Source organism: Salmo trutta, chromosome 32 (genome assembly GCF_901001165.1).
Source record: "Salmo trutta chromosome 32, fSalTru1.1, whole genome shotgun sequence".
Lineage (NCBI taxonomy): Eukaryota > Metazoa > Chordata > Actinopteri > Salmoniformes > Salmonidae > Salmo > Salmo trutta.
This window is the reverse complement of record NC_042988.1, coordinates 102,801-128,054: the sequence shown is the minus strand read 5'-3', so window position 1 is coordinate 128,054 and position 25,254 is coordinate 102,801. Positions and strand designations below refer to the sequence as shown.

Below are 25,254 nucleotides of genomic sequence, written 5' to 3'. Positions count from 1 at the left end.
CTAAATGACTAAAATCTAAACGTAAAAAATGAGTCTCCCACATGCCTTTTTGCAAACACCAAATGTGTTTGCTTGTTTTCTGTCTAAATCATATTTGATGCATTCTGTAAGTACCATTTTTTGCTGTACTGTTTAAACTAGATGAAAGGAACATTGTTGACACTTTTCAGCAAGTTGCAATCATGAAATACAGAAATAAACTGTTTTTCATAAACAAGGTCTAAATCATGTTTGATGCACTCTGTAAGGACCATTCTTGCTGTACTGTTTAAACTCGATGAAAGGAACATTGTTGACACTTTTCAGCAAGTAGCAGACAAGAAATATAGAAATAAACCGTTTTTCATAAACAAGGTCTAAATCATGTTTGATGCATTCTGTAAGTACCATTTTTTGCTGTACTGTTTAAACTCGATGAAAGGAACATTAACACTTTTCAGCAAGTTGCAATCATGAAATACAGAAATAAGCAGTTTTTCATAAACAAGGTCTAAATCATGTTTGATGCACTCTGTAAGTACCATTTTTGCTGAACTGTTTAACTTGTTATGGATAGGGGGCAGTATTTTCAACTAGAACTAGAATATGCATATAATTAGTAGCTTTGGATAGAAAACACTCCAAAGTTTCTAAAACTGTTTGAGTGGTGTCTGTGAGTATAAGAGAACTCAAATGGCAGGCCAAAACCTGAGAAGATTCTGTACAGGAAGTACCCTGTCTGACCATTTCTTGGCCTTCTTTGTCATCTCTATCCAAAACAAAGGATCTCTGCTGTAACGTGACAATTTCTAAGGCTCCCATAGGCTCTCAGAAGGCGCCAGAACGTTGAATGATGACTCAGGTTGGTTTCTGGCGCCAAAGACACGCCAAAGTGGACAAGTGCCCAGGAGTTTTGTAATTACAGTCATATTTTAAATAATAATACCACTGTGTCTTTGTCTAATGGAGGATCTTAATCAAACACACTACCCACACAGCCCTCCTCAATAATGAGAGCCCTCCATTATCACCACAGAAAGGGACATGTTCATTAATCACTGTCTCCTAGGGGACAAGATATCCTTCTTTTGTTGGGTAGTCTGGTCGAAATTGACACACAAAAATGATGTTTTTTTTTAATAAAAAATGAAATAAATGTGACATGGCCAGGTGGCCCATGGGCCTGTTAAGAATTTGCCTCCCTGAGACCTGCTGCTTTGATTTGCAAGTCACTCTCCCTCCATGTACTCAAGAGAAAAATGTGTTGTGATTGTATATCATTTCAAAATGTGCGAGAAAAACACAGCTTTGGAAGCTTAGTCCCCTTCTCCCTGTCGAAGAGATGAAGCTATCTGCTTTCTGTAGGTATTTTTATTTCTCAACTTTCAATATTCAACTCAATAGCAACTATTTTACAACCAAGATATTTGATATTGCTTTGAGATAGTCACCCAAGTTATAGACTGTTTTCTCTGCTACCGCATGGAAAGTGGTACCAGAGCGCCAAGCCTAGGATCAAAAGGCTCCTCAACAGCTTCTACCCCCAAGCCATTAGACTGCTGAACAATTCATAAAAATCGCCACCAGACAATTTACATTGACCCCCCCATGCATAGTCACTTCGCCCCCACCTACATGTACAGATTACATCAACTAGCCTGTACCCCTGCACACTGACTCGATACCGGTGCCCCTCTGTATATAGCCTCGTTATTGTTATTCTTATTGTGTTACTTTTTGTTATTACTTTTTATTGTAGCCTACTTGGTAAATATTTTCTTTTTCTTGAACTGCATTGTTGGTTAAGGGCTTGTAAGTAAGCATTTCACGGTAAAGTCTACACTTGTATTCGGCGCATGTGGCAAATAAAGTTTGATTTGATATGGAAATGCGCACCGGCCATTACGAGGGCATAGCAACTATTTAACCCAATGAGTCCCACCATTACGCTGGCGTGATTTGGATGCTTTTAAACATTGTTTGAGTTAGACTTCTGGGTTGTACCATTGGTCTTTTTACAAAAGGTATTTTTACAAAAACATCTGTAGAGTCCGAATGGTTTGAGCTACAAACTATTAAATTAGATAGATATGAAAAGCTGACTCTCAAACACACATTTTTCTCATGCTTTGCTCTATGACCAGTGGTGATTTTATAATGTTAACCTTGGTGGGGCCAACACAAAATGTTTTAATTGGGATGCATACCAGCAAAGCCACTACACAACACAAATCAATACAATAATTGGACTATAACAGTGACAAACACTGCCCGCAAACTGTTAGGGCCTACATAAAGCTGTCCCAACAGCAGTCCCAACACCTTACCACTGTTACACCTGGCTAAGCTGGAATTACAAGTGTGTGTGCATGCAGGAGTGCGAGCGCCACACGCACGCATGCAAGCGCATACACACAGGTAAAGAAGTATACACACACAACCACACACTCACATAATATTTATTTCCAGAATTCCAAGGAGGCACAATGTTGCACAAACTATACACCAGTAGCCTAGTAATTACATAAACTATTGCATTTCTTTCAATAGCATTTTTATTTTTCATATACAAAGTCTGTACTACTTTTGAATGTTTACTAGACAACCATTTTCTAAGTGTACAGAGTATATAACACTATGATTTCATACTTAACTTTTAGATATTTTCTTTTTATGACCAAAAGTCATAGGGAGTACAGAGGCTATTCCATCCAATGAGGGAAGCTCTTTACATCTTACTGAAATGTGAGCAGCATTGAAAATAAGATCTTTCACAAAGCAATGCATTTATAAAGACAATTTACACAAGGCGAACGCCATGGTTTACAGAGTAAAATCCAACCGTCACATTGTTTTGTCAAGTATTTTCTGGTACAATGTGAACATCCTCTCTGTGCAAGTACACCATATTAGTCAAAGAACACATTTTGACAATACAAACTGCAAGATAAGCAAACTTATTTTGAGGGATGAGTATCTGTACAAAACCAATAATTGATGCCAATAATTGATGTACACTCTTAGAAAAAAATGGTTCTTTGGATGTCTCCATGGGGGAACCCTTTGAAGAACCCTCTACATGGAACCCAAAAGGGTTCTTCAAAGGACTCTCTCATGGGGACAGCCAAAGAACCCTTTTTTCTAAGAGTGTTGGTTGGCTATTATTCAGCTTGTTTGGTAAAAACGAAGATCCTACGAAGCACTTTGTGTCAAAGCAGTTCTTCATTGCAGACTTTTCTGTTCTACAACAGACAGATGAAAAAGGCTACAAAGATACACATATTGCCATACCTTTAAGCTGCACCAATACATACTCAAATGTCCATTGTTAAGGTTAAAAATGCCAAATATAGTGAACAAAAATAGAAACGCAACATGCAACAATTTCTACAATTTTACTGAGGTACAGTCCATGTAAGGAAATCAGTCAATTGAAATAAATTCATTTGGCCCTAATCTATGGATTTCACATGACTGGGCAGGGGCACAGGCGGGTCTGGGGGGGCATAGGCCCAGCCAATAATAATACGTTTTCCCCCACAAAAGGGCTTTATTACAGACAGAAATAATCCTCAGTTTCATCAGCTGTTTGGGTGTTTGGTCTCAGGTGAAGAAGTTGGGTGTGGATGTCCTGGGCTGGAGTGGTTACACGTGGTCTGCGGTTGTGAGGCCCAGTTAGACTTACTGCCAAATTCTTTAAAACAACGTTGAAGGCAGCTTATGGTAGAGAAATGCACATTAAATTATCTGGCAACAGCTCTGGTGGACATTCCTGCAGGCAGCATGCCAATTGCATGCTCCCTCAAAACCTCTGTGCCATTGTTTTGTGTGACAAAAGTGCACATTTTAGAGTGGCCTTTTATTGTCCCCAGCAGCAGGTGCACCTGTGTAATGATCATGCAGTTTAATCAGCTTCTTGATATGCTACACCTGTCAGGTGGACGGATTATCTTGGCAAAGGATAAATTCTCACAAACAGGGATGTAAACAAATTTGTGCACAACATTTGATAGAAATACGTTTCTGTGCGTATGGACAATTTCTGGGATCTTTAATTTCAGCTCATGAAACATGGGACCAACACTTTACAAGTTGCGTTTAAATTTTTGTTGAAATATACATACCTTATTTTCTGGACTATTAAGCGCACCTGAATATAAGCCGCACCCACTGAATTAAAAAATAAATAATATTTTGAACATAAATAAGCCGCACATGTCTATAAGCCGCAGGTGCCTACCAGTACATTCAAACAAATGAACTTTACACAGGCTTTAACGAAACACGGCTTGTAACAAAAATAAATAGGCTTTAACGAAACACGGCTTGTAACAAAAATAAATAGGCTTTAACGAAACACGGCTTGTAACAAAAAATTTAAAAATAACAGTAAGCTTTAGTTGTCTTTTTGCACTGAGTCAATTCCTCACGCTGCTAATTCCGTCTTATCATCGACTCATTAAGACCAAGCTCCCGTGCAGCAGCTCTATTTCCTTTTCCAACAGCCAGATCAATCGCCTTCAACTTGAAAGCTGCATCATATGCATTTCTCCGTGTCTTTGCCATGATGAGGGTGACAAAATGACTACCGTAATAAGTTTGAGAGCGCTCGATTTAATCTAAACAGTAAACAAAAAAGTTGTTTGACCTTAACCCGTTCGGCAATTTCATTGGTCTAATGAAAGCTTCATGCCGCCAAAAAACTGAGCACGTCACAGAATGTGTTTTTTTGGAGAAAAAAAAATTGAAAGCGGGAAAAATCCATATATTAGCCATGTCATTGTTTAAGCCGCGAGGTTCAAAGTTTGAGAAAAAAGTTGCGGCTTATAGTCCGGAATTTACGGTAATTGAATAATGAAGACAGTAGAATAATTTTTTTTACAAAAGAATACCAGTTGCTCAAAATATATTGCTGAAAAATTGGAGGGCCCATTTGCTTTCAGCATAACTTCATGCTTAAACATGTATGCTGCAACCAAAGCTGATAACCACTTAAGAAATCATTCATGAAAATATATTAAATGTATTGAAGCCAGGAATATACTGTGGGGTCCCTTTACATATACAAACTGTACATACAGAAAAATCCACACATTCAAATCTTAAAATATCCGATGACCCCGAAAACCCTCAAAAAAGGAAATACTGATATAAAGCCTTTCTAAAGACTTGTGCGTTGAGAGAGAGAAGGGAGGAGTCTGTCTGTCTGTCTGTCTGTCTGTCTGTCTGTCTGTGTGTCTGTGTGTCTGTGTGTCTGTGTGTCTGTGTGTCTGTGTGTGTGTGTGTACAGCAGAATAAACCAAGCTGGCTCAATTCCCCTGCTTTGGCTATGGGCCAGTGTGTTGGGGGCAGCCTGCTGGTCAGAAGTCCTCACTGCTGTAGTCAGTTTGTGGAGGGGCAAGAGGGGAGGTGCGGGAGAGAGGCGGTCACTGCACCGCACACATGGAGCTGCGCGGGGGGTTGACTGTCCTTGCCACAGGTTCTTGACTGTAGTTCACGATGTCTGCCTTCACCACACGCTATGGAAACACACAGACATAAAGAAAGACATAAAACAGAGGCAAAATATGAGAAAGCTGCCACCACACTAGAAAATCCATCTGATTTAAAGTGCCAATATGTAACTTTTTGGGCGACCTGACCAAATTCACATAGAAATGTTGATCTATGATTCTACTTGAAAGCAAGTCTAAGAAGTGGTATATCAGTTCTATGTGCGCTATTTCTATGCTTCCATTCCTAAATTGAGTTTTCGTGTCTTTTACTTTCAGTTTTGTACAACAGCTTCAAATAGCTGAAACAATACTTTGGGTTATAGAAAATATATTTCACAGCGGTTTAGAAGGTACAATTGATTCTCTACACTATACCATCTTATCTTGTCACAAACTGAAATATGGTAAACTATTAGAATTTTAGCAACCAGGAAATGGAGGAGCGATTTCTGCATAGTGCACCTTTAAACACTAATTATATACAATTTAAGATTAAATGTACCTAATTGATACTACAAAATATTTGCAATTTGTTCCTGCATAGTTCAGAAATCTATGGATCACAAAGCAGGCCCCAGGTCTTCCTTCCCAGGCCCCAGAACATACTTATATAATTCAAATACATTTCATTTGTCACATTCAGAAAAACACGTAAACTGAAGTATACAAGTTAATGGATGAATGTTGTGGTAAAAATAAAATATGGAGAATCTGCTCTAGTCTTTTTGCAGATGCAGCCAGCTCAACGCCAATCACAAGCGTAGAAACAGGTCAAACAAAGGTCAGTCTGACACAAACTCTGTCCGTGGGCCAAGCCCACTTCTCTGGATCATACTGATGCAGCCCACTAAAATAGTCGGGAAATCCTGGCAACATCTTCTATACAAGTGTCATTTCATGTTTTTTCTCTTAATGATGCGACATAAAATATATTACTCCAACAAAATGTTTGTGCCAAACTACTGTAGGACCAGTCTAAACCAACCAAAGATTTTCTCCGTTAATAATCAAACTAACTAATAACTAAATTAAAGTGGAACTGACAGCGTTAACTACTTTGCAGATATGAAAACAGACAATCATAATATCCAACTATTAGTTAGTAAGTAAGAGGTATTAAAAATAGGTTGTTTGTCTAAAAATTACATGATGTAGAGTAAGGCATTGTTGGCAGAATAGATGGATGCAGTTCAATGAGTGATAAATATATCTAATTCACCAATACTTTTTTTGGTAGACCAAAACTTATTGCTATCAGGTTGTAAATCACAGCTGGCCTGGTACATTGTTTGCTGCCTCCAGCCCTTTGGGATGCAATGTTTCAGTTTCGATGACTCAATGTTTTAGACAAAAACGGAAGAATGTAACTAAGGCTGGGAATATCAATACAATCAAACTAGCAAGGGCAATAACCACAAGTCAGTCATAACGTGTCTAATAGGCTAACTTATCCATTTATGTAGCTATTTACTTAGCAAGCTAAAATGCCTTAAAGGCATTTGTGAAAATTCTATAGCAATATAGAGTGGGAAAGCGGCCGTGCGTTTGGACAATTTATAGACACTGCAGTAAATAAAACTGAATAAAAACCTGTCACTCTTATCCAGGACTGGACTCTACACAGACCGGTGTGCCCTTGCCATTCAGAGCTACAGTATTCTCAAACATTCTTTGAAAGTACAAAAACGTGAAAATGACCATATCTACTAAGTGCTCGCTTCTCTATACACCTAGGGGTGTATATAAACAGATTTGAATTAGATTTCATGTTGCTAAAACGCTGTCAGTTCCAGTTTAATTCCCACAATTAAAATACAACCTCTACCACAACCACTTCATAAGGGGTCTTGCGGTTTTATACCAGGCACTAATAGATACAGTATATTTCAGGAGAAAAATATATCTGTGTGCGACTGTGTGTTGACATACTTCCAACTACTGAACCAAACAGATTTTGCTCTGATTGGTCTCCTGTCTAACGGGGACTTCGTCCTGATGGTAGTCCACCAGCTCAGCTTTCACGATCCTCTGAGCAGCACACACCAACGGAGAGATGGAAGGAGACAAAACCGGGGGGGGGGGGGGGGGGGGGGGAGAAGAGAGAGAGAATGAGAGAGAGAAAGAAATCAGGATAAAGCGATAAAAAAGGGAGACGTGTTGGTAGAGGAGGTGAGGTGTGGATGGAAAGGAGAGAGAGGACAGGAAGGAAAACAAAGATGCAGACAGGAGGTACAGTTGGTTAGAATGCAGGATGGGGAGAGGTGAAGACAGGGTCGTGGAGGTGACAGTGAGAAAAATGAAAAAGAAACTTGAGAAATGGATTGAACAGGAGAATAAACAAATGAGAAGCACCGGGATTTACGCAGGAAAATGTCCATGACCAAAATACATTTGTGAAAAATTGTCATTTACAAATGAAGAACACTCAGATATTATAATACTCCCAGGCAGATATGAATTGTGTGTGTCAAATATTGGTTTATCCATTCAATAAAGATTTGGGAGTATTGTAGCGAGTGAGACTTTTATTTAACTTTCTTTAAGTTTAAGCCGTTAGTCTGCACAAATGTTTGTGTGTGCGTCCTCGGCTCCTCTTCTACTAACATTTTACCATGTGAAGTTTTAAAATCAACCGTTACATCTTCAATGAGGAAAGGTATAGCTAGCACCTTTCCCTATTCTTGACTTGTTGATGTCTCTGAGTGAAAGTGATCTTACAGCTAACCCTGTCAGAAATCCAACTGAGCTCATCTGGGCTTGTATTCAAAAAAGGTTTCAGAATAGGTGTGCTGATCTAGGGTCAGTTCCCTCCCGTCGAATTCATTATGATCTAAAAGGCAAAACTCAGACGCTTTATGAATACGGGCCCTGGATATTGAGTACCAGTAACAGGGCAGGTTCTGAACTGGGGAGCCAGCAAAGACCAGACATCGTGGTTGAAACCTAGGCCCTGGTTGGTTGGTTGGTTGGTTGATTAACCTCTGTGGGCTAGGAACAGCCAGTGGAATCCGGTGGCGCGATATTCAAATACCTTAGAAATGCTATTACTTCAATTTCTCAAACATATGACTATTTTACACCATTTTAAAGACAAGACTCTCGTTAATCTAACCACACTGTCCGATTTCAAAAAGGCTTTACAACGAAAGCAAAACATTAGATAATGTCAGCAGAGTACCCAGCCAGAAATAATCAGACACCCATTTTTCAAGCTAGCATATAATGTCACAAAAACCAAAACCACAGCTAAATGCAAGGCTAACCTTTGATGATCTTCATCAGATGACACTCCTAGGACATTATGTTATACAATACATGCATGTTTTGTTCAATCAAGTTCATATTTATATCAAAAACCAGCTTTTTACATTAGCATGTGACTAGCATGTGACTAGCATTCCCACCGAACACTTCCGGTGAATTTGCTAAATTACTCACGATAAACGTTCACAAAAAACATAACAATTATTTTAAGAATTATAGATACAGAAGTCCTTTATGCAATCGCTATGTCCGATTTTAAAATAGCTTTTCGGTGAAAGCACATTTTGCAATATTCTGAGTAGATAGCCCGGCCATCACAGGCTAGCTATTTTGACACCCACCAAGTGTGGTACTCACCAAACTCAGAATTACTATTAGAAAAATTGGATTACCTTTGCTGTTCTTCGTCAGAATGCACTCCCAGGACTTCTACTTCAATAACAAATGTTGGTTTGGTTCCAAATAATCCATAGTTATATCCAAATAGCGGCGCTTCGTTCGTGCGTTCAAGACACTATCCGAAGGGTAAAGAAGGGTGACGCGCCCGACGCGTTTCGTGACAAAAAAATTCAAAATATTCCATTACCGTACTTCGAAGCATGTCAAACGCTGTTTAAAATCAATTTTTATGCAATTTTTCTCGTAAAAAAGCGATAATATTCAGACCGGGAAACCCTGTTTTCGTTCAAAGACGAAAGAATAAAATCATGGTGTCGGCTCGTGCACGCGCCCCAGTCTCATTGTTCTCAGATCGACCACTATCCAAATGCGCTACTGTTTTTCAGCCTGGGCCTGCAAAGGCATCATTCACCGTTCTGCCGCCTTCTGAGAGCCTATGGGAGCGTTAGAAAAGGTCACGTTATGCCAGAGATCCCCTGTTTTGGATAGAGATGATCAAGAAGGCCAAGAAATAGTCAGAGAGAGCGCTTCCTGTTTGGAATCTTCTCAGGTTTTGGCCTGCCAAATGAGTTCTGTTATACTCACAGACACCATTCAAACAGTTTTAGAAACTTTAGGGTGTTTTCTATCCAAATCAAACAATTATATGCATATTCTAGTTACTAGGCAGGAGTAGTAACCAGATTAAATCGGGTACGTTTTTTATCCGGCCGTGCAAATACTGCCCCCTATCCCCAACAGGTTAACGAGCTGCCGATGCCTGGTGTCGGACCCTGTGAGTAATCAGCGGCCCCAGTATCTGATCTTCCAGACAGGGGGCAATGACGGAGTGGGCTCCCAGGCCAATAAGATCTTGCCAGGGGCCACTTTATTTTAAGAATGTGAAATGTCAGAATAATAGTAGAGAGAATAATTTATTCCTTCTTCCTTGCTGAGCGGCCTTTCAGGTTATGTCAATATAGGACTCGTTTTACTGTGGATATAGATACTTTTGTACCCGTTTCCTCCAGCATCTTCACAAGGTTGTTTGCTGTTGTTCTGGGATTGATTTGCACTTTTCGCACCAAAGTACGTTCATCTCTAGGAGACAGAACGCGTCTCCTTCCTGAGCGGTATGATGGCTGCGTGGTCCCATGGTGTTTATACTTGCGTACTATTGTTTGTACAGATGAACGTGGTACCTTCAGGCATCTGGAAATTGCTCCCAAGGATGAACCAGACTTGTGGAGATCTACCATTTTTTTCTGAGGTCTTGGCTGACTTCTTTTGATTTTCCCATGATGTCAAGCAAAGAGGCACCGAGTTTGAAGGTAGGCCTTGAAATACATCCACAGGTACACCTCCAATTGACTCAAATTATGTCAATTAGCCTATCAGAAGTTTCTAAAGCCATGACATAATTTTCTGGAATTTTCAAGTTGTTTAAAGGCACACTCAACTTAGTGTATGTAAACGTCTGACCCACTGGAATTGTGATACAGTGAATTATAAGTGAAATAATCTGTCTGTAAACAATTGTTGGAAAAATGTGTCATGCACAAAGTAGATGTCCTAACCGACTTGCCAAAACTATAGTTTGTTGACAAGAAATTTGTGGAGTGGTTGAAAAAGGAGTTTTAATGACTCCAACCTAAGTGTATGTAAACTTCCGACTTCAACCCTATCTAGAAAAAAAATCTCCAGAGAACATGTATTCCTGGAGCGAGACATGGACATCATAGATTATGTTTCTGTGATAGGCATCTTGACCGACAGATCAGACCAGACCACTCATCCAGCTTGTTTAGCTTGGATTAAAGCACTTCGGTTTATTGAGGCAGCTTTCATGGGAGGTGACGGAGGGGAGTGGAGATGGACACATTCATTAGCCTCTGTCTGTTGACAGCAGAAGGGGCAGGGTAGGGGTGGAAGTGCGTTTGAGAGTCATCTCCTAGCCTTCGCTCCCTTGGTGCTCTCCCTTCTCTGGGGGTCCTGACCTCCCCATAGAATCAGCATAATCAGCCTCTCTCTAGCCAGTGTGGCACCAGTCAGTCATATCACAGCCAGGATTAATGCCTCTGGGGGGAGATGCCCTGTGTAATCCCGCTGCTGCCACCAGTGACAGGGTCACCTGGTCTGGCTGGTTCATAGAAACCGAGCTAGGAGGCCCCGTTCAGCCCATATCAGCGGGAGATAAACACAATAAATATGAAGATGCAACCAAACCTTCCAAAACCTACACTGCCAACCTCTTGACCTCTCGCTTCACGCACCATTGGGCTCTAACATCAACAACATGGCTGTATTTACAGATGGACAGTGTCAGTCACAGGTACAGCATCACAGGAATAACAAGAGTCCTCTACAGTGTGCGGTGAACTCGTGACCTGGCACACTCCGTTTTACCTTGTGTACATGCGTGTGGTTATAAGAAACCATCCAAAAAATGGCGACATGACTCGAGGGGCTGCTATATAATTCTCTCTGGGAAACGCAAGAGAAAGGCCTAATGAATACTCACCTGGGACTGCTCAATCTCTGCTTTGTTGAGCTTCACTCCCAGAATCTCTGCAGCCACTCTCTGGAATGCCAGGAACACCTGAAGGGAAGGCAGGGTGGCAAAAGGAAAGAGTGATGAGCAGGAATACAGAATATGCTTGCAATGTGCACAAATAAACAAATATTGCACCGCATCAATTTTGTTAAGTCATCATCACAGCAAAGTATTTCAGTGGTCGTTTTTTTATTTTTTTGGTGTGTGCGCACATCACTTTTGATGTAATTTACTGGGTAAACTGACTCACTGAGTCTCCAGTCTTGGCTGATACGAACTGACTGATGAGGCTGTTGTCTTGGCAGAAACGCTGGTGTTTGTCAGCCTTCACTGTCCTCATATGCTCCAGGTCAACTGTGGAGAAAATGCAGCGTAATATGTCAGCAAATTACACAAACAGCAAGATTACACAGTACACAGACAGTGACCAGCTCGGAAACCAGATTGCAAAGAGGAGAAGGTACGGTGGGATTCAAAATGGTTGGTGATCTGTTTGTTCACTTGGCTTTCGAAGACTTTAGAAAGGCAGGGCAGGGTGGATATAGGGCTGTAACAGTTTGGGTCTAGATTGTCTCCCCCTTTGAAGAGGGAGATGACCGCAGCCGCTTTCCAATCTTTAGGAATCTCAGACGATACAAAAGAGAGGTTGAACAGACTAGTAATAGGGGTTGCAACAATGGCGGCGGATAATTTTAGAAAGAGAAGGTCCAGATTGTCTAGCCCAGCTGATTTGTAGGGGTCCAGATTTTGCAGCTCTTTCAGAACATCAGCAATCTGGATTTGGGTGAAGGAGAAATGGGAGAGTCTTGGGCAAGTTAAAATAAATTAAAATTACCTTTATAATAAAGCATTGCATGCATATCATCACATTTGCGTAGTGGCAAATAGCAGAGGCACTTACAGAAGTTGTACACATGGGAAACATTTTTTGTGGCCTAGGTTCTGGGAAATGTTGGGCTTTTTATAAACGCATTTAATCCAATTCTATGTAATTTTACATGATTGGAGACTTAGCATAATCTTTTTTTAATGCCACGTTCAAAACAACTGGGAACTTGGAGCTGGGAAATCTCCCGACTTCAGTGCGTTCAAGACAACTGGGAAATTTGGAGAAAAAAAATTGCTCTGACTGGGAAAATTTGTTTTGAACGGTCATTCAACTCGGAATTCCAAGCGGGGAACTCTGGCATCTTTCTAGAGCTCTGACTTTTCTACCAGAAGATCACGGACGTCATGATTAGACCAATTTTTTTTAATGAGTTCCCAGTTGTCTTGAAATGACCATAATACCACACAAATGATCGATATTACAGGCAACTGACACTGACAAACGGGTCATCTGAGATCAATGAAAATAACCTGGTCTTGAATTCATCAATAGCCAAGGCCTAGGTGTGAGGAGACATTATTGTATGCTACAATATGAGGAAATTTTAGACCTAAAAATGCTTCCAGTTTCACTGACTCACCCAATGATGCGCAGCTCACTCGCTGGTAATGGCATACGCCCTCGTAAAAAAAGCCTCTCACACGTTTCACTTTGTAAAACAATATTTGGAAGTTGATTAAATATTTTGGTAGCCTACAGCTAACAAATTAGAGTCTTCTCTTTTCAGCAGGAGCCATTTGCTTTCCAAACTGTGTTTTACCACGATTGTAAACTATTTGAAATATTGTGAAATGCCAAGGGGAGGAGCCAGATCCTGTTCTGGCAGGATCCAGCTCAAATCAATCACTGCAGTTACCCATGACGCATCATTCATTAGAGATGGCATACACTCCAAGTACCACAGCACATCCAATACAAAGTAGGAAGTGTTTAATTTATTTTTTATGAAGGGAACCAAACATTGATCGTTGGTTATGTAAACATGCTTTGCAATAAAGATTGAAATGCCACACTGCAGAATAAAAATGAGATACTTCCCATCCCACTCCAAATAACAGCCAAAAGCATAAGATTAGGCTTTGGTGTTAATTAAAGTGATGCTAGCAAATCCAAAGCAGCAAATGGAAAATATCCGGTAGTCTTAGTCCAGGTATTCCTCCATATCAATGTTGTGGCAAAAACCAAGGAATAAAGCACAGTTTGACCGTGATGATGGTTGCAGTCTGCCGTCGGGTCAGGTGGCTAAGCTTTGCAGGGTTGGGCTATAAAAAAAAATATCCAAAACTTTGAACATCTCACGGAGCACCATTAAATCCATTATTATAAAATGGAAAGAATATGGCACCACAACAAACCTGCCAAGAGGGCCGCCCACCAAAACTCACGGACCAGGCAAGGTGGGCATTAATCAGAGAAGCAACAAAGAGACCAATGATAACCCTGAAGGAGCTGCAACGCTCCACACCGGAGATTGGAGTATCTGTCCATAGGACCACTTTAAGCCGTACACTCCACAGAGCTGGGCTTTACAGAAGAATAAGCAAACACATGTGGTGTTTGCCAAAAGGCATGTGGGAGACTCCCCAAACATATGGAAGAAGGTACTCTGGTCAGATGAGACTAAAATGTTGCTTTTTGGCCATCAAGGAAAATGCTGTGTCTGGCGCAAACCCAACACCTCTCATTACCCTGAGAATATCATCCCCACAGTGAAGCATGGTGGTGGCAGCATCATGCTGTGGGGATGTTTTTCCCCATCAGTAGGGACTGAGAAACTGGTCAGAATTGAAGGAATGATGGATGGCGCTAAATACAGGGAAATTCTTGGGGGAAACCTGTTTCAGTCTTCCAGAGATTTTAGACTGGGGCGGAGGTTCACCTTCCAGCAGGACAATGACCCTAAGCATACTGCTAAAACTACACTTGAGTGGTTTAAGGGGAAACATTTAAATGGTCTTGGAATGGCCTAGTCAAAGCCCAGACCTCAATCCAATTGAGAATCTGTGACTTAAAGATTGCTATACACCAGTGGAACCCATCCAACTTGAACGAACTCGAGCAGTTTTGCCTTGAAGAATGGGCAAAATTCCGAGTGGCAAGGTGTGCCAAGCTTGTAGAGACATATCCCAAGAGACATGCAGCTGTAAATGCTGCAAAAGGTGGCTCTACAAAGTATTGACTGGGGGGGGGGGGGGGTGAATAGTTATGCATCCTCAAGTTCTGTTTTTTTGGCTTATTTATTGTTTGTTTCACAATAAAAAATATTTTGCATCTTCAAAGTGGTAGGCATGTTGTGTAAATCAAATGATATAAACCCCCCCAAAAAAAATATTTTAATTACAGGTTGCAAGGCAACAAAATAGGAAAAATGCCAAGGGGGTGAATACTTCTGCAAGCCACTGTATGTATGCATGTATGTACGTATGTACACACACACACACACACACACACACACACACACACACACACACACACACACACACACACACACACACACAACCAGTCAACAGTTTGGACACTACTCATTCAAGGGCTATTCTTATTTTTTTTACTATTTTCACCATTGTAGAATAATAGTGAAGACATCAAAACTATGAAATAACACATATGAAATCATGTTGTAACTAACAAAAGAGTTAAATCAAAATATATTTTATATTTGAGATTCTTCAAATAGCCACCCTTTGATGACAGCTTTGCACACTCTTGGCATTCTCTCAACCAGCTTCATGAGGAATGCTTTTCCAACAGCCTTGAAAAGGTTCCCACATATGCTGAGCACTTGTTGGCTGCTTTTCTTTCACTCTGCAATCAAACTAATAAAAATAAAGAAATCTCAAATTGGGTTGAGGTCGGGGGATTGGGGATGCCAGGTCATCTGATGCAGCCCTCCATCACTCTCTTTCTTGGTCAAATAGCCCTTACACAGCCTGGAGGTGTGTTGGGTCATTGTCCTGTTGAAAAATAAATGACAGTCCCACTAAGCACAAACCAGATGGGATATCGCTGCAGAATTCTGTGGTAGCCACGCTGGCTAAGTGTGCCTTGAATTCTAAGTAATTCACCGATAGTATCACCAACAAAGCACCCGCACACCATCACACCACCTCCTCCATGGTTGGAACCACACATGCAGAGATCATCCGTTCACCTACTCCGCGTCTCACAAAGACACGGCATTAAGAACAAAGAATCTCAAATTTGGACTCATCAGACCAAAGGACAGATTTCCACCGGTCTAATCTCCATTGCTCGTGTTTCTTAGCCCAAGCAAGTCTCTTCTTATTGGTGTCCTTTAGTAGTGGTTTCTTTGCAGCAATTCGACTATGAAGGCCTGATTCACGCAGTATCCTCTGAACAGTTGATGTTGAGATGTGTGTTACGTGAACTCTGTGAAGCATTTTTTTGGGCTGCAATTTCTGAGGCTGGTAACTCTAACGAACTTGTCCTCTGCAGCAGAGGTAACTCTGGGTCTTCCTTTCCCGTGGTGGTCCTCATAAGAGCCAGTTTCATGATGGCGCTTGGTTTTTGCGACTGCACATTCAAAGTTCTTGAAATTTTGCGGATTGACTGACCTTTATGTCTTAAAGTAATGAGGGACTGTCTTTTCTCTTTGCTTATTTGAGCTGTTCTTGCCATAATATGGAGTTGGTATTTTACCAAATAGGGCTACATTCTGTATACACCCACCTACCTTGTCACAACACAAATGATTGGTAGGAGAGATGAGTGTACGGACAAGTTTGCAATGGCCACCATTTTTTTAATAGGTGCCTGGCTGGCTTATCTGCAACAAAGTGCTAAACCTTCCCATTTATTCTCTAACACTGTCAGTTAATTATCACAAACTTTTTTTTGAGCCAAGAGGGCCTGCTGCTTTAGCTAACGCGGTTGTGCCTCGGATTCGATACAATCAATAAAAGTACAAAAAAAAAGGAAAGGCTGGTTTTGGTGTATACTGTAAACATTTCAAAACCATACCTTACCGAGATCTATATACTGTGTGTGTGTGTGTGTGTGTGTGTGTGTGTGTGTGTGTGTGTGTGTGTGTGTGTGTGTGTGTGTGTGTGTGTGTGTGTGTGTGAGAGATATATATATATATATAAATAATGTTTTACAGCGTCGAACATGCAATCACCCTCCCCACAGCGCTTGCTGACGTGTGCATCCCCTATATCTGGTGAGGGGAGGGGGGTGAAGGACTGGGCTTTTGTCCCACCACATGTCCATTGTGGCTAAACCGTCCCCTGGGGGACCATTAGGACTTTTTAGTTTGTTGTAGGAGGACCTAAGTATGTGGTGGGTCCAGCCAGGAAAAAACATTTCTGAACTTAATCAAAAACAGAAGCGCATTGAGCTCCTCCGGGCTCCTTTACTTCTGAGAATCTCTTAAGAAAAATGCAGGCCTACACTGAGCAGACAGGAACTGTGGCAGCTTTGCTGGGGGCGGGGGTTGAGGGGAGTGGAGGTGAGGGAGGCCTTCAAACTCCACCCTGGGACTTGCCAAAAGGGAAAACAACTTCGTCCGGACAATGTCGGTGGCAGAGAGACATGTTTCAGTTTGATGTTTTAATGCACAAGTACAGTGAAATGTCTTTCTTGCAAACTCAAAACACATCAAAAATCAATAACAATGTAACACTACAAAAAAAAAGACAGAAGAAATAAGAAAACAATAAGCAAGCAAGCAACCATATACAGTGTCAGTTCCAATACCATATTTACAATGTGTAGGGATACTGGACTGGGCAAAAGGATATAAGATTTTACAAAAATGCTGCTGCTACTTTGTTTATTTTACCTTTATTTAACTAGGCAAGTCAGTTAAGAACAAATTCTTATTTTCTATGACGCCTAGGAACAGTAGGTTAACTGCCTTGTTCAGGGGCAGAACGACAGATTTGTACCTTGTCTGCTCGGGGATTCGATCTTGCAACCTTTCGGTTACTAGTCCAACGCTCTAAAGACTAGGCTACGCTGTCGCCCCACTCAGCATGTATGTGAGTGGGTGTGTGTGTGTAGAGTCTGTATAAATGTACTGTGGGGGGAAAAAGTATTTGATCCCCTGCTGATTTTGTACGTTTGCACACTGATAAAGAAAGGATCAGTCTATAACTTTAATGGTAGGTTTATTTGAACAGTGAGAGACAGAATAACAACAAAAATATCCAGAAAAACGCATGTCAAAAATGTTATTAATTGATTTGCATTTTAATGAGGGAAATAAGTATTTGACCCCCTCTCAATCAGAAAGATTTCTGGCTCCCAGGTGTCTTTTATTGATTGTAGACCTACACAAGGCTGGAATGGGCTACAAGACCATCGCCAAGCAGCTTGGTGAGAAGGTGACAACATTTGGTGCGATTATTCACAAATGGAAGAAACACAAAAGAACTGTCAATATCCCTCGACCTGGGGATCCATGCAAGATCTCACCTTGTGGAGTTGCAATGATCATGAGAACGGTGAGGAATCAGCCCAAAACTACACGGGAGGATCTTGTCAATGATCTCAAGGCAGCTGGGACCATAGTCACCAAGAAAACAATTGGTAACACACTACGCCGTGAAGGACTGAAATCCTGCAGCGCCCGCAAGGTCCCCCTGCTCAAGAATACATATACATGCCCGTCTGAAGTTTGCCAATGAACATCTGAATGATTCAGAGGACAACTGGGGGAAAGTGTTGAGGTCAGATGAGACCAAAATGGAGCTCTTTGGCATCAACTCAACTCGCCGTGTTTGGAGGAGGAGGAATGCTGCCTATGACCCCAAGAACACCATCTCCACCGTCAAACATGGATGTGGAAACATTATGCTTTGGGGGTGGTTTTCTGCTAAGGGGACAGGACAACTTCACCGCATCATTTGACGGGGCCATGTACTGTCAAATCTTCGGTGAGAACCTCCTTCCCTCAGCCAGGGCATTGAAAATGGGTCGTGGATGGGTATTCCAGCATGACAATGACCCAAAACACACGGCCAAGGCAACAAAGGAGTGGCTCAAGAAGAAGCACATTTAGGTCCTGGAGTGGCCTAGCCAGTCTCCAGACCTTAATCCCATAGAAAATCTGTGGAGGGAGCTGAAGATTCGAGTTGTCAAACGTCAGCCTCGAAACCTTAATGACTTGGAGAAGATCTGCAAAGAGGAGTGGGACAAAATCCCTCCTGAGATGTGTGCAAACCTGGTGGCCAACTACAAGAAACATCTGACCTCTGTGATTGCCAACAAGGGTTTTGCCACCAAGTACTAAGTCATGTTTTGCAGAGGGGTCAAATAATTATTTCCCTCATTAAAATGCAAATCATTTTATAACATTTTTGACATGCGTTTTTCTGGATTTTTTGTTGTTATTCTGTCTCTCACTGTTCAAATAAACCTACCATTAAAATTATAGACTGATCATTTCTTTGTAAGTGGGCAAACGTACAAAATCAGCAGGGGATGAAATATTTTTTTCCCCCACTGTATGTGCATATTATGTGTGTGTGTGGGAGGGTGTGTGAGTGAGTGTGTGTGAGAGGGCCCTGTGAGTGAGCATAAACAGCGCAAAAATAAAAAGTCAATACAAAAACTGAGTTTTGAGAAATAGGCATTTGAGTTTTCACATGGCCGAATGGCTGGCAGTGAAGAAGAGTACCAGGGGTAATGGTACGTGGAAAGGTTTGCTGTACCGTGCAGAAAGTAAACACACATGTTGTTTTACATAAGTAACACAGAGCCAATTTAAAGACACCTAAAAGGCAAGGAAAGTGAACATATTAGTTTACACTTGCGAGACAGTGTGTAAGTACAGGGCTGAGTGTGTGAGTAAAAGGAAGAAAGAGAAGAGAGGGGAGAGAAAAAAAAATTAAAATAGGGAGTCTCATCTCCCAGCCAGAGGGGAACATTTAACATGGAGAGCCAGTGTGGATCTCCCGAGGTGAAAAGCGACAGAACATCCATGCTAAAAGACATGAGGGGTTAAGAGAACTGAACCCATTTAAGTCACCCAAATAAGGGCTGTGGGAGCCCATAATGAATGCCCCCAGAGTTCCGAAGGGATAGCGAGCCAGAAAGGAAAGGATGGGTGGGGGGGAGGGGTCCAGTGATCCCTTATTAATAAAAACTAATTGGCTTCATAATCTGCAGAATGAAAATCAGATGCACAATTCCAATGTTGGCATGCCACTTCTTAAAATACCATTCAATACATTTTTCAGGTAATGACCCAAACACAGTTAAGGTTTTAAAGAGATAGTTCAGCGATTTGACATACAGTGCATTCGGAAAGTATACCCCTTGACTTTTTACACATTTTGTTACGTTACAGCCTGATTATAAAAATGATAAAATTGTTTGCAGATAATTTTAAAAAAGATTTAAAAAAAAGAATAAAATAAATAAAATCGCACATTACATTAGTATTCAGACCCTTTACTCAGTACTTTGTTGAAGCACCTTTGGCAGCGACTACAGCATCGAGTCTTCTTGGGTATGATGCTACAAGCTTGACACACCTGTACTTGGAGAGTTTCTCCCATTCTTCTCTGCAGATTCTCTCAAGCTCTGTCAGGTTGGATGGGGAGCATCACTGCACAGCTATTTTCAGGTCTCTCCAGAGGATGTTTGATCGGTTTCAAGTCCGGGCTCTGGCTGTGCGACTCAAGGACATTCAAAGACTTGTCCCAAAGCCACTCCTGCATTATCTTGGCTGTACACTTAGGATCATTGTCCTGTTGGAAGGTGAACCTTCATCCCAGTCTGAGGTCCTGGGCACTCTGGAGCAGGTTATCATCAAGGATTTGGTCCGTTCATCTTTGCCTTGATCCGGATTAGTCTCCCAGTCCCTGCCGCTGAAAAACATCCCCACAGCATGATGCTGCCACCACCACCAATGCCAAGAGTGTGCAAAGCTGTCATCAAGGAAAAGGCTGGCTATTATAAGAATCTCAAATATATTTTGATTTGTTTAACACTTTTTTTGTTACCACATGATTTCATGTGTTATTTCATAGTTTTGATGTCTTCACTATTATTCTACAATGTAGAAAATAGTCCAAAGAAAAACCCTTCAAGGACTTGGTGTTCTCAAAACTTTTGACCGGTAGTGTATATCTAACCAAATTATGAAAGACAAGCATTGGAATCTTGAATTCCGTCAAGTGAGTGTGGACGAGATGAAAATGCTTTTGTCTATCAACAATGACAAGCCACCGGGGTCTGACAACTTGGATAGAAGATTACTGAGGATAATAGCGGACGACATTGCCACAGTTTCAATTTAATCCTACTAGAACGTGTGCCCCTAGGCCTGGAGGGAAGCAAGAGTCATTCCGCTCCCTAAGAATAGTAAAGCCACCTTTACTGGCTCAAATAGCCGACCAATCAGCCTGTTACCAACCTTTAGTAAACTTTGGGGGAAAAAATTGTGTTTGACTAGATATTTTACAGTAAACAAAATTGACAAACTTTTAGTAGGCTTATAGGGAAGGACATTCAACAAGCACAGCACTTACACAAATGACTGATGATTGGCTGAGAGAAATTAATAAAAAGATGATGGTGGCTGTTAGACTTCAGTGTGGCTTTAGACATTATCGATCATAGTCTGCTGCTGAAAAAAAACTTGTGTTATGGCTTTCCCCCCCTCCCTCCCTGCTATATTGTGGATCAAGAGTTACCTGTCTAACAGAACACAGAGGGTGTTCTTTAATGGAAGCCTCTCCAACATAATCCAGGTAGAATCAGGAATTCCCCAGGGCAGCTGTCTAGGCCAACTCATTTTTTCAATCTTTACTAATGACATGCCACTGGCCTTTAGTAAAGTCAGAGTGTCTATGTATGCAGATGACTCAACTCTATACATGTCAGCTACTACAGCCACTGAAATGACTGCACACTTAAATTCCTTGACAGTGGGAGGCAAGGAATAAGTTAGTCCTGAATATTTCTAAAACTAAAAGCATTGTATTTGGGACAAATCATTCACTAAACCTCAACTAAGTCTAGTAATAAATAATGTGGAAATTGAACAAGTTGAGGTGACTAAACTGCTTGGAGTAACCCTGGAATTTAAACTGTCATGGTTAAAACATATTGATACAATATTAGCTAGGATGGGGAGAAGTCTGTCCATACATAATAAAGCGTTTCCCTACCTTCTTAACAGCACTATCAACAAGGTAGGTCCTACAGGCCCTAGTTTTGTCGCACCTGGATTACTGTCGTGTGGTCAGGTGCCACAAAAAAGGACTTAGGAAAATTGCAATTAGCTCAGAACAGGGCAGCACAGCTGGCCCTTGGATGTATACAGAGAGCTAATATTAATAATATGCATGTCAATCTCTCTTGGCTCAAAGTGGAGGAGAGATTGACTTCATCACCACTTGCATTTATGAGATGTGTTGACATGTTGAATGCACCGAGTTGTCTGTTTGAACTACTGGCGCACAGCTCGGATACCCATGCATACCCCACAAGACATGCCACCAGAGGTCTCCTTACAGTCATCAAGTCCAGGACAGACTATGGGAGGCGCACTGTACTACATAGAGCCATGACTACATGGAACTCTATTCCACATCAAGTAACTGATACAAAAAAAGATTTTTAAAATAGTTTACTTAACAGCAGGGACTGTGAAGCAACACAAACATAGGCACAGACGCATGCATACACACTATAACATATGCACCACACACACACTTTGTACTGTAGATACGTGGTAGTGGTGGAGTAGGGGCCTGAAGGCACACACTGTGTTGTGAAATCTGTGAAAGTATTGTATGAAATGCCTTAATTTTGCTGGACCCCAAGAAGATTAGCTGCTGCCTTGGTGATCCATAATAAATACAAACCCGATCGAGACAATGCAGGAGTGGCTTCGGAACAAGACTCAATGTCCTTGAATGGCTGAGCCAGAGCCAGGACTTAAACCTGATCGAAGATCGCTGGAAACCTGAAAATGGCTGTGCAGCAACACTCCCCATCCAATCTGACAGAGATTGAGAGGATCTGAGAAACTCCCCAAATACAGGTCTGCCAAGCTTGTAGTGTCATACCCAAGAAGACTAGAGGCTGTAATCGCTGCAAAAGGTGCTTCAACAAAGTACTGAGTAAAGGGTCTGAATACTTATGAAAATGTTATATTTCAGTTTTTTTTTAATTAGCAAAAAGTTAACAACCTGTTTTTGTTTTGTCATTATGGGGTATTGTGTGTAGATTGATGAGATAAAAAACAACAACAATTGAATCAATTTCAGAATAAGCCTGTATAGAGGTCCTGGATGGCAGGGAATTCAGCCCCAGTGATGTACTGGGCCATACTCGCCACCCTCTGATGCGCCTTGTGGTCGGGTGCCTTGCAGATGCCATATCAAGCAGTGATGCAGCCAGTCAATATGCTCTCAATGGTGCAGCTGTAGAACTTGAGGATCTGGGGGCCCATGCTAAATCTTTTCAGCCTGCTGAGGGGTAATAGGTGCTGTTGTGCCCCCTTCACAACTGTGTGGGTGTGTGTGTGGACCATGTTAATTCCTTAGAAAATGTAGACACTGAGGTACTTGAAACTCTCAACCTGCTCCTCTGCAGTTCCATCGATATGGATGGGGGCCTGCTCGCCCCTCCGTTTTCTGTAGTCCACGATCAGCTCCTTTGTCTTGCTGACGTTGAGGGAGAGGTTGTTGTCCTCGCACCACACTGCCAGGTCTCTGACTTTGTCCCTATAGGCTGCTTCATCATTGTCAGTCCTACCACGTCGTGTCATCAGCAAACTTTATGTTGGTGTTGGAGTCGTGCGTGGCGAAGCAGTCGTTGGTGAATAGGGAGTACAGGAGTGGAATGCGCACATGGTCAGCGTGGCAGATGTGTTGTTGCTTACCCTCACAGCCTGGGGGCGGCCTGTTAGAAAGGCCTGGATCCAGTTGCAGGGGAAGGTTTCAGTGCCAGGGTCCTGAGCTTTGTGCTGATCTTGTAGTCAATGAACAGCATTCTTACATGCATAATCTATGGGCAGAAGCAAGTTTGAAACAACCATCTTTCTGGAAGCTGTGCCTCGCCATTTTCCCAACATTTGGACCAGCCCCCTAGCAATTAGAGTTCTAGCAAATGAGCTTCAGCCCCTTGCCATTTTAGTGACAGATAGCAAGATGCACACACAGCAGAGCGAGAGAGAGAGAGAGAGGGCAATGACGTGGTGCACATATGTGACATAGTACAGAATCTTCGGGGACCACTTTCGGCTCGTGTGCGCTACTTTCAGAAATACTAGCTAAAAAGTATACAAAAGTACCGGATCATTTATTTAATGGTGCCATCTTTCACCTAGAGATGAAAACATTTACATCATGTCCTCACACAGCACGATGCCTTTCTCTACACAAACCACAGGTCTCTAACTAGCCCAACTATCATTCAGTAATTCAATATGTATGACAGTAAAACTAATAAAATATCAAACATAACTTTGAATAATATAGGAAAACACTACTTCGTGAGTGCGGGAGACTGCATGGATATGAAGTCTACATTTTCCGGAGAGGATACTTTGTACCATACGGTGTTAAACTGGGCCGAGCTGAAATAAACTATTATAGTATGTTTATACAGAACATGAGCTTAGCATTCTTCCATTACCCATGCTTTCCCAGCAAAGCCCACCCTCTGCAAGTGTTTGTGTCTATGTTTTTGAGTGCCTCTCTGTTTCTCTGTGTGAGTGTGCACAGTGTGTGTGTGTTTCTGTGTCCGTGTTTCTGTGTGGGTGTCCTCAATAAAATATTTCATTGGATTCCTCCCTGAATTGTTAAAAGTGGTGCCATTATTTAACATAAGGGTCTGGGCAGCATGTGGAGAGCAAAAGGGTGCACAACGCCGAGCTTAATAACAAGCAAACTTATCCCTACACGGCCGTGTTAAGCAGAAGAATGGGGAGGCTGTTCCCCACTTGCCAAATGGCACAGAAGGGCGGTCAGTCAGGCCAGGGTAAAGAGGAGGGAACAGCAGCATACTAAATAAGAACATCAGTTTAGTTTACAAGCTCAATTAGTATACTGCGGTTTGGCAAAGCTGAAGGGGGGGTCTTATTAGCGTCTGTCTCAAAAGCACTGCATAGGTAAGAATAAATGGTGGGGGTCATACCGTCATTTTTAAAGATTTACCCTCTCAGATTGTTTATACAGGATAGGGTAGGCATCAAAAAGCAACTCGTGAGTCAATAACGCACTAGTACTGCATATTTGATAAGTGAGGGAATGATGAAGGGAAACACTAAAATGTCAGTAGTTAAGAGAGAGAGAAGGGATCTCCCAGAAGACATGCCCTCTCGTGGACATACATTTGTATAGTGCAGATGGTGTTGCTATAAAACGCCTGGTTAGGTTTGTCATTCCATTACAGATGTCATAAACATGGTGTGAGGATTGGCAGCTGCTTCACTCATTTGGATTTCATGGGAACCTACAACACAAAATCTCAACACCACCCCCCCCCCCCCCCCCCAAGAATGGTGTATATTTTTTGTTCCATTCATTGTAACTGGGTGACAGGCGGGCACTTGGTAAAAATAAGAACAAAAATAATAGAAAAACAGAAACGTCTGTGTGGGCAATTCCCACAAGATCGCTAGACTAAGTCTCTCTTCATGCCCTGTGAAAAAACAGAGTCTGTGAGAGGATTCAGGGATTCATAAAGTCTCGCTAGGTAATTGATTGCTCCTG

At 41.7% G+C, this 25,254-nt stretch overlaps 1 protein-coding gene across 2 annotated transcripts in view; it reads right to left on the bottom strand.

Annotated features, from left to right (window-relative positions):
- Positions 1-4,860: 4,860 nt before the first annotated feature.
- The window catches only part of LOC115170716 (ras-related protein Rab-28), a 38,338-nt gene continuing 17,944 nt past the window's right edge, over positions 4,861-25,254 (bottom strand). Inside the window, exons 5-8 of one of the 2 annotated variants that reach the window (XM_029726949.1) lie at positions 11,921-12,024; positions 11,638-11,715; positions 7,404-7,502; positions 4,861-5,498 (exon numbers count right to left, since the gene is read on the bottom strand). In XM_029726949.1, coding sequence (XP_029582809.1) covers positions 7,410-7,502; positions 11,638-11,715; positions 11,921-12,024 — 275 coding nt within the window. In that variant the 3' untranslated portion in view covers positions 4,861-5,498; positions 7,404-7,409. The remainder of the gene's footprint in view (positions 5,499-7,403; positions 7,503-11,637; positions 11,716-11,920; positions 12,025-25,254) is intronic. The other variant, XM_029726950.1, reaches the window with a different exon arrangement.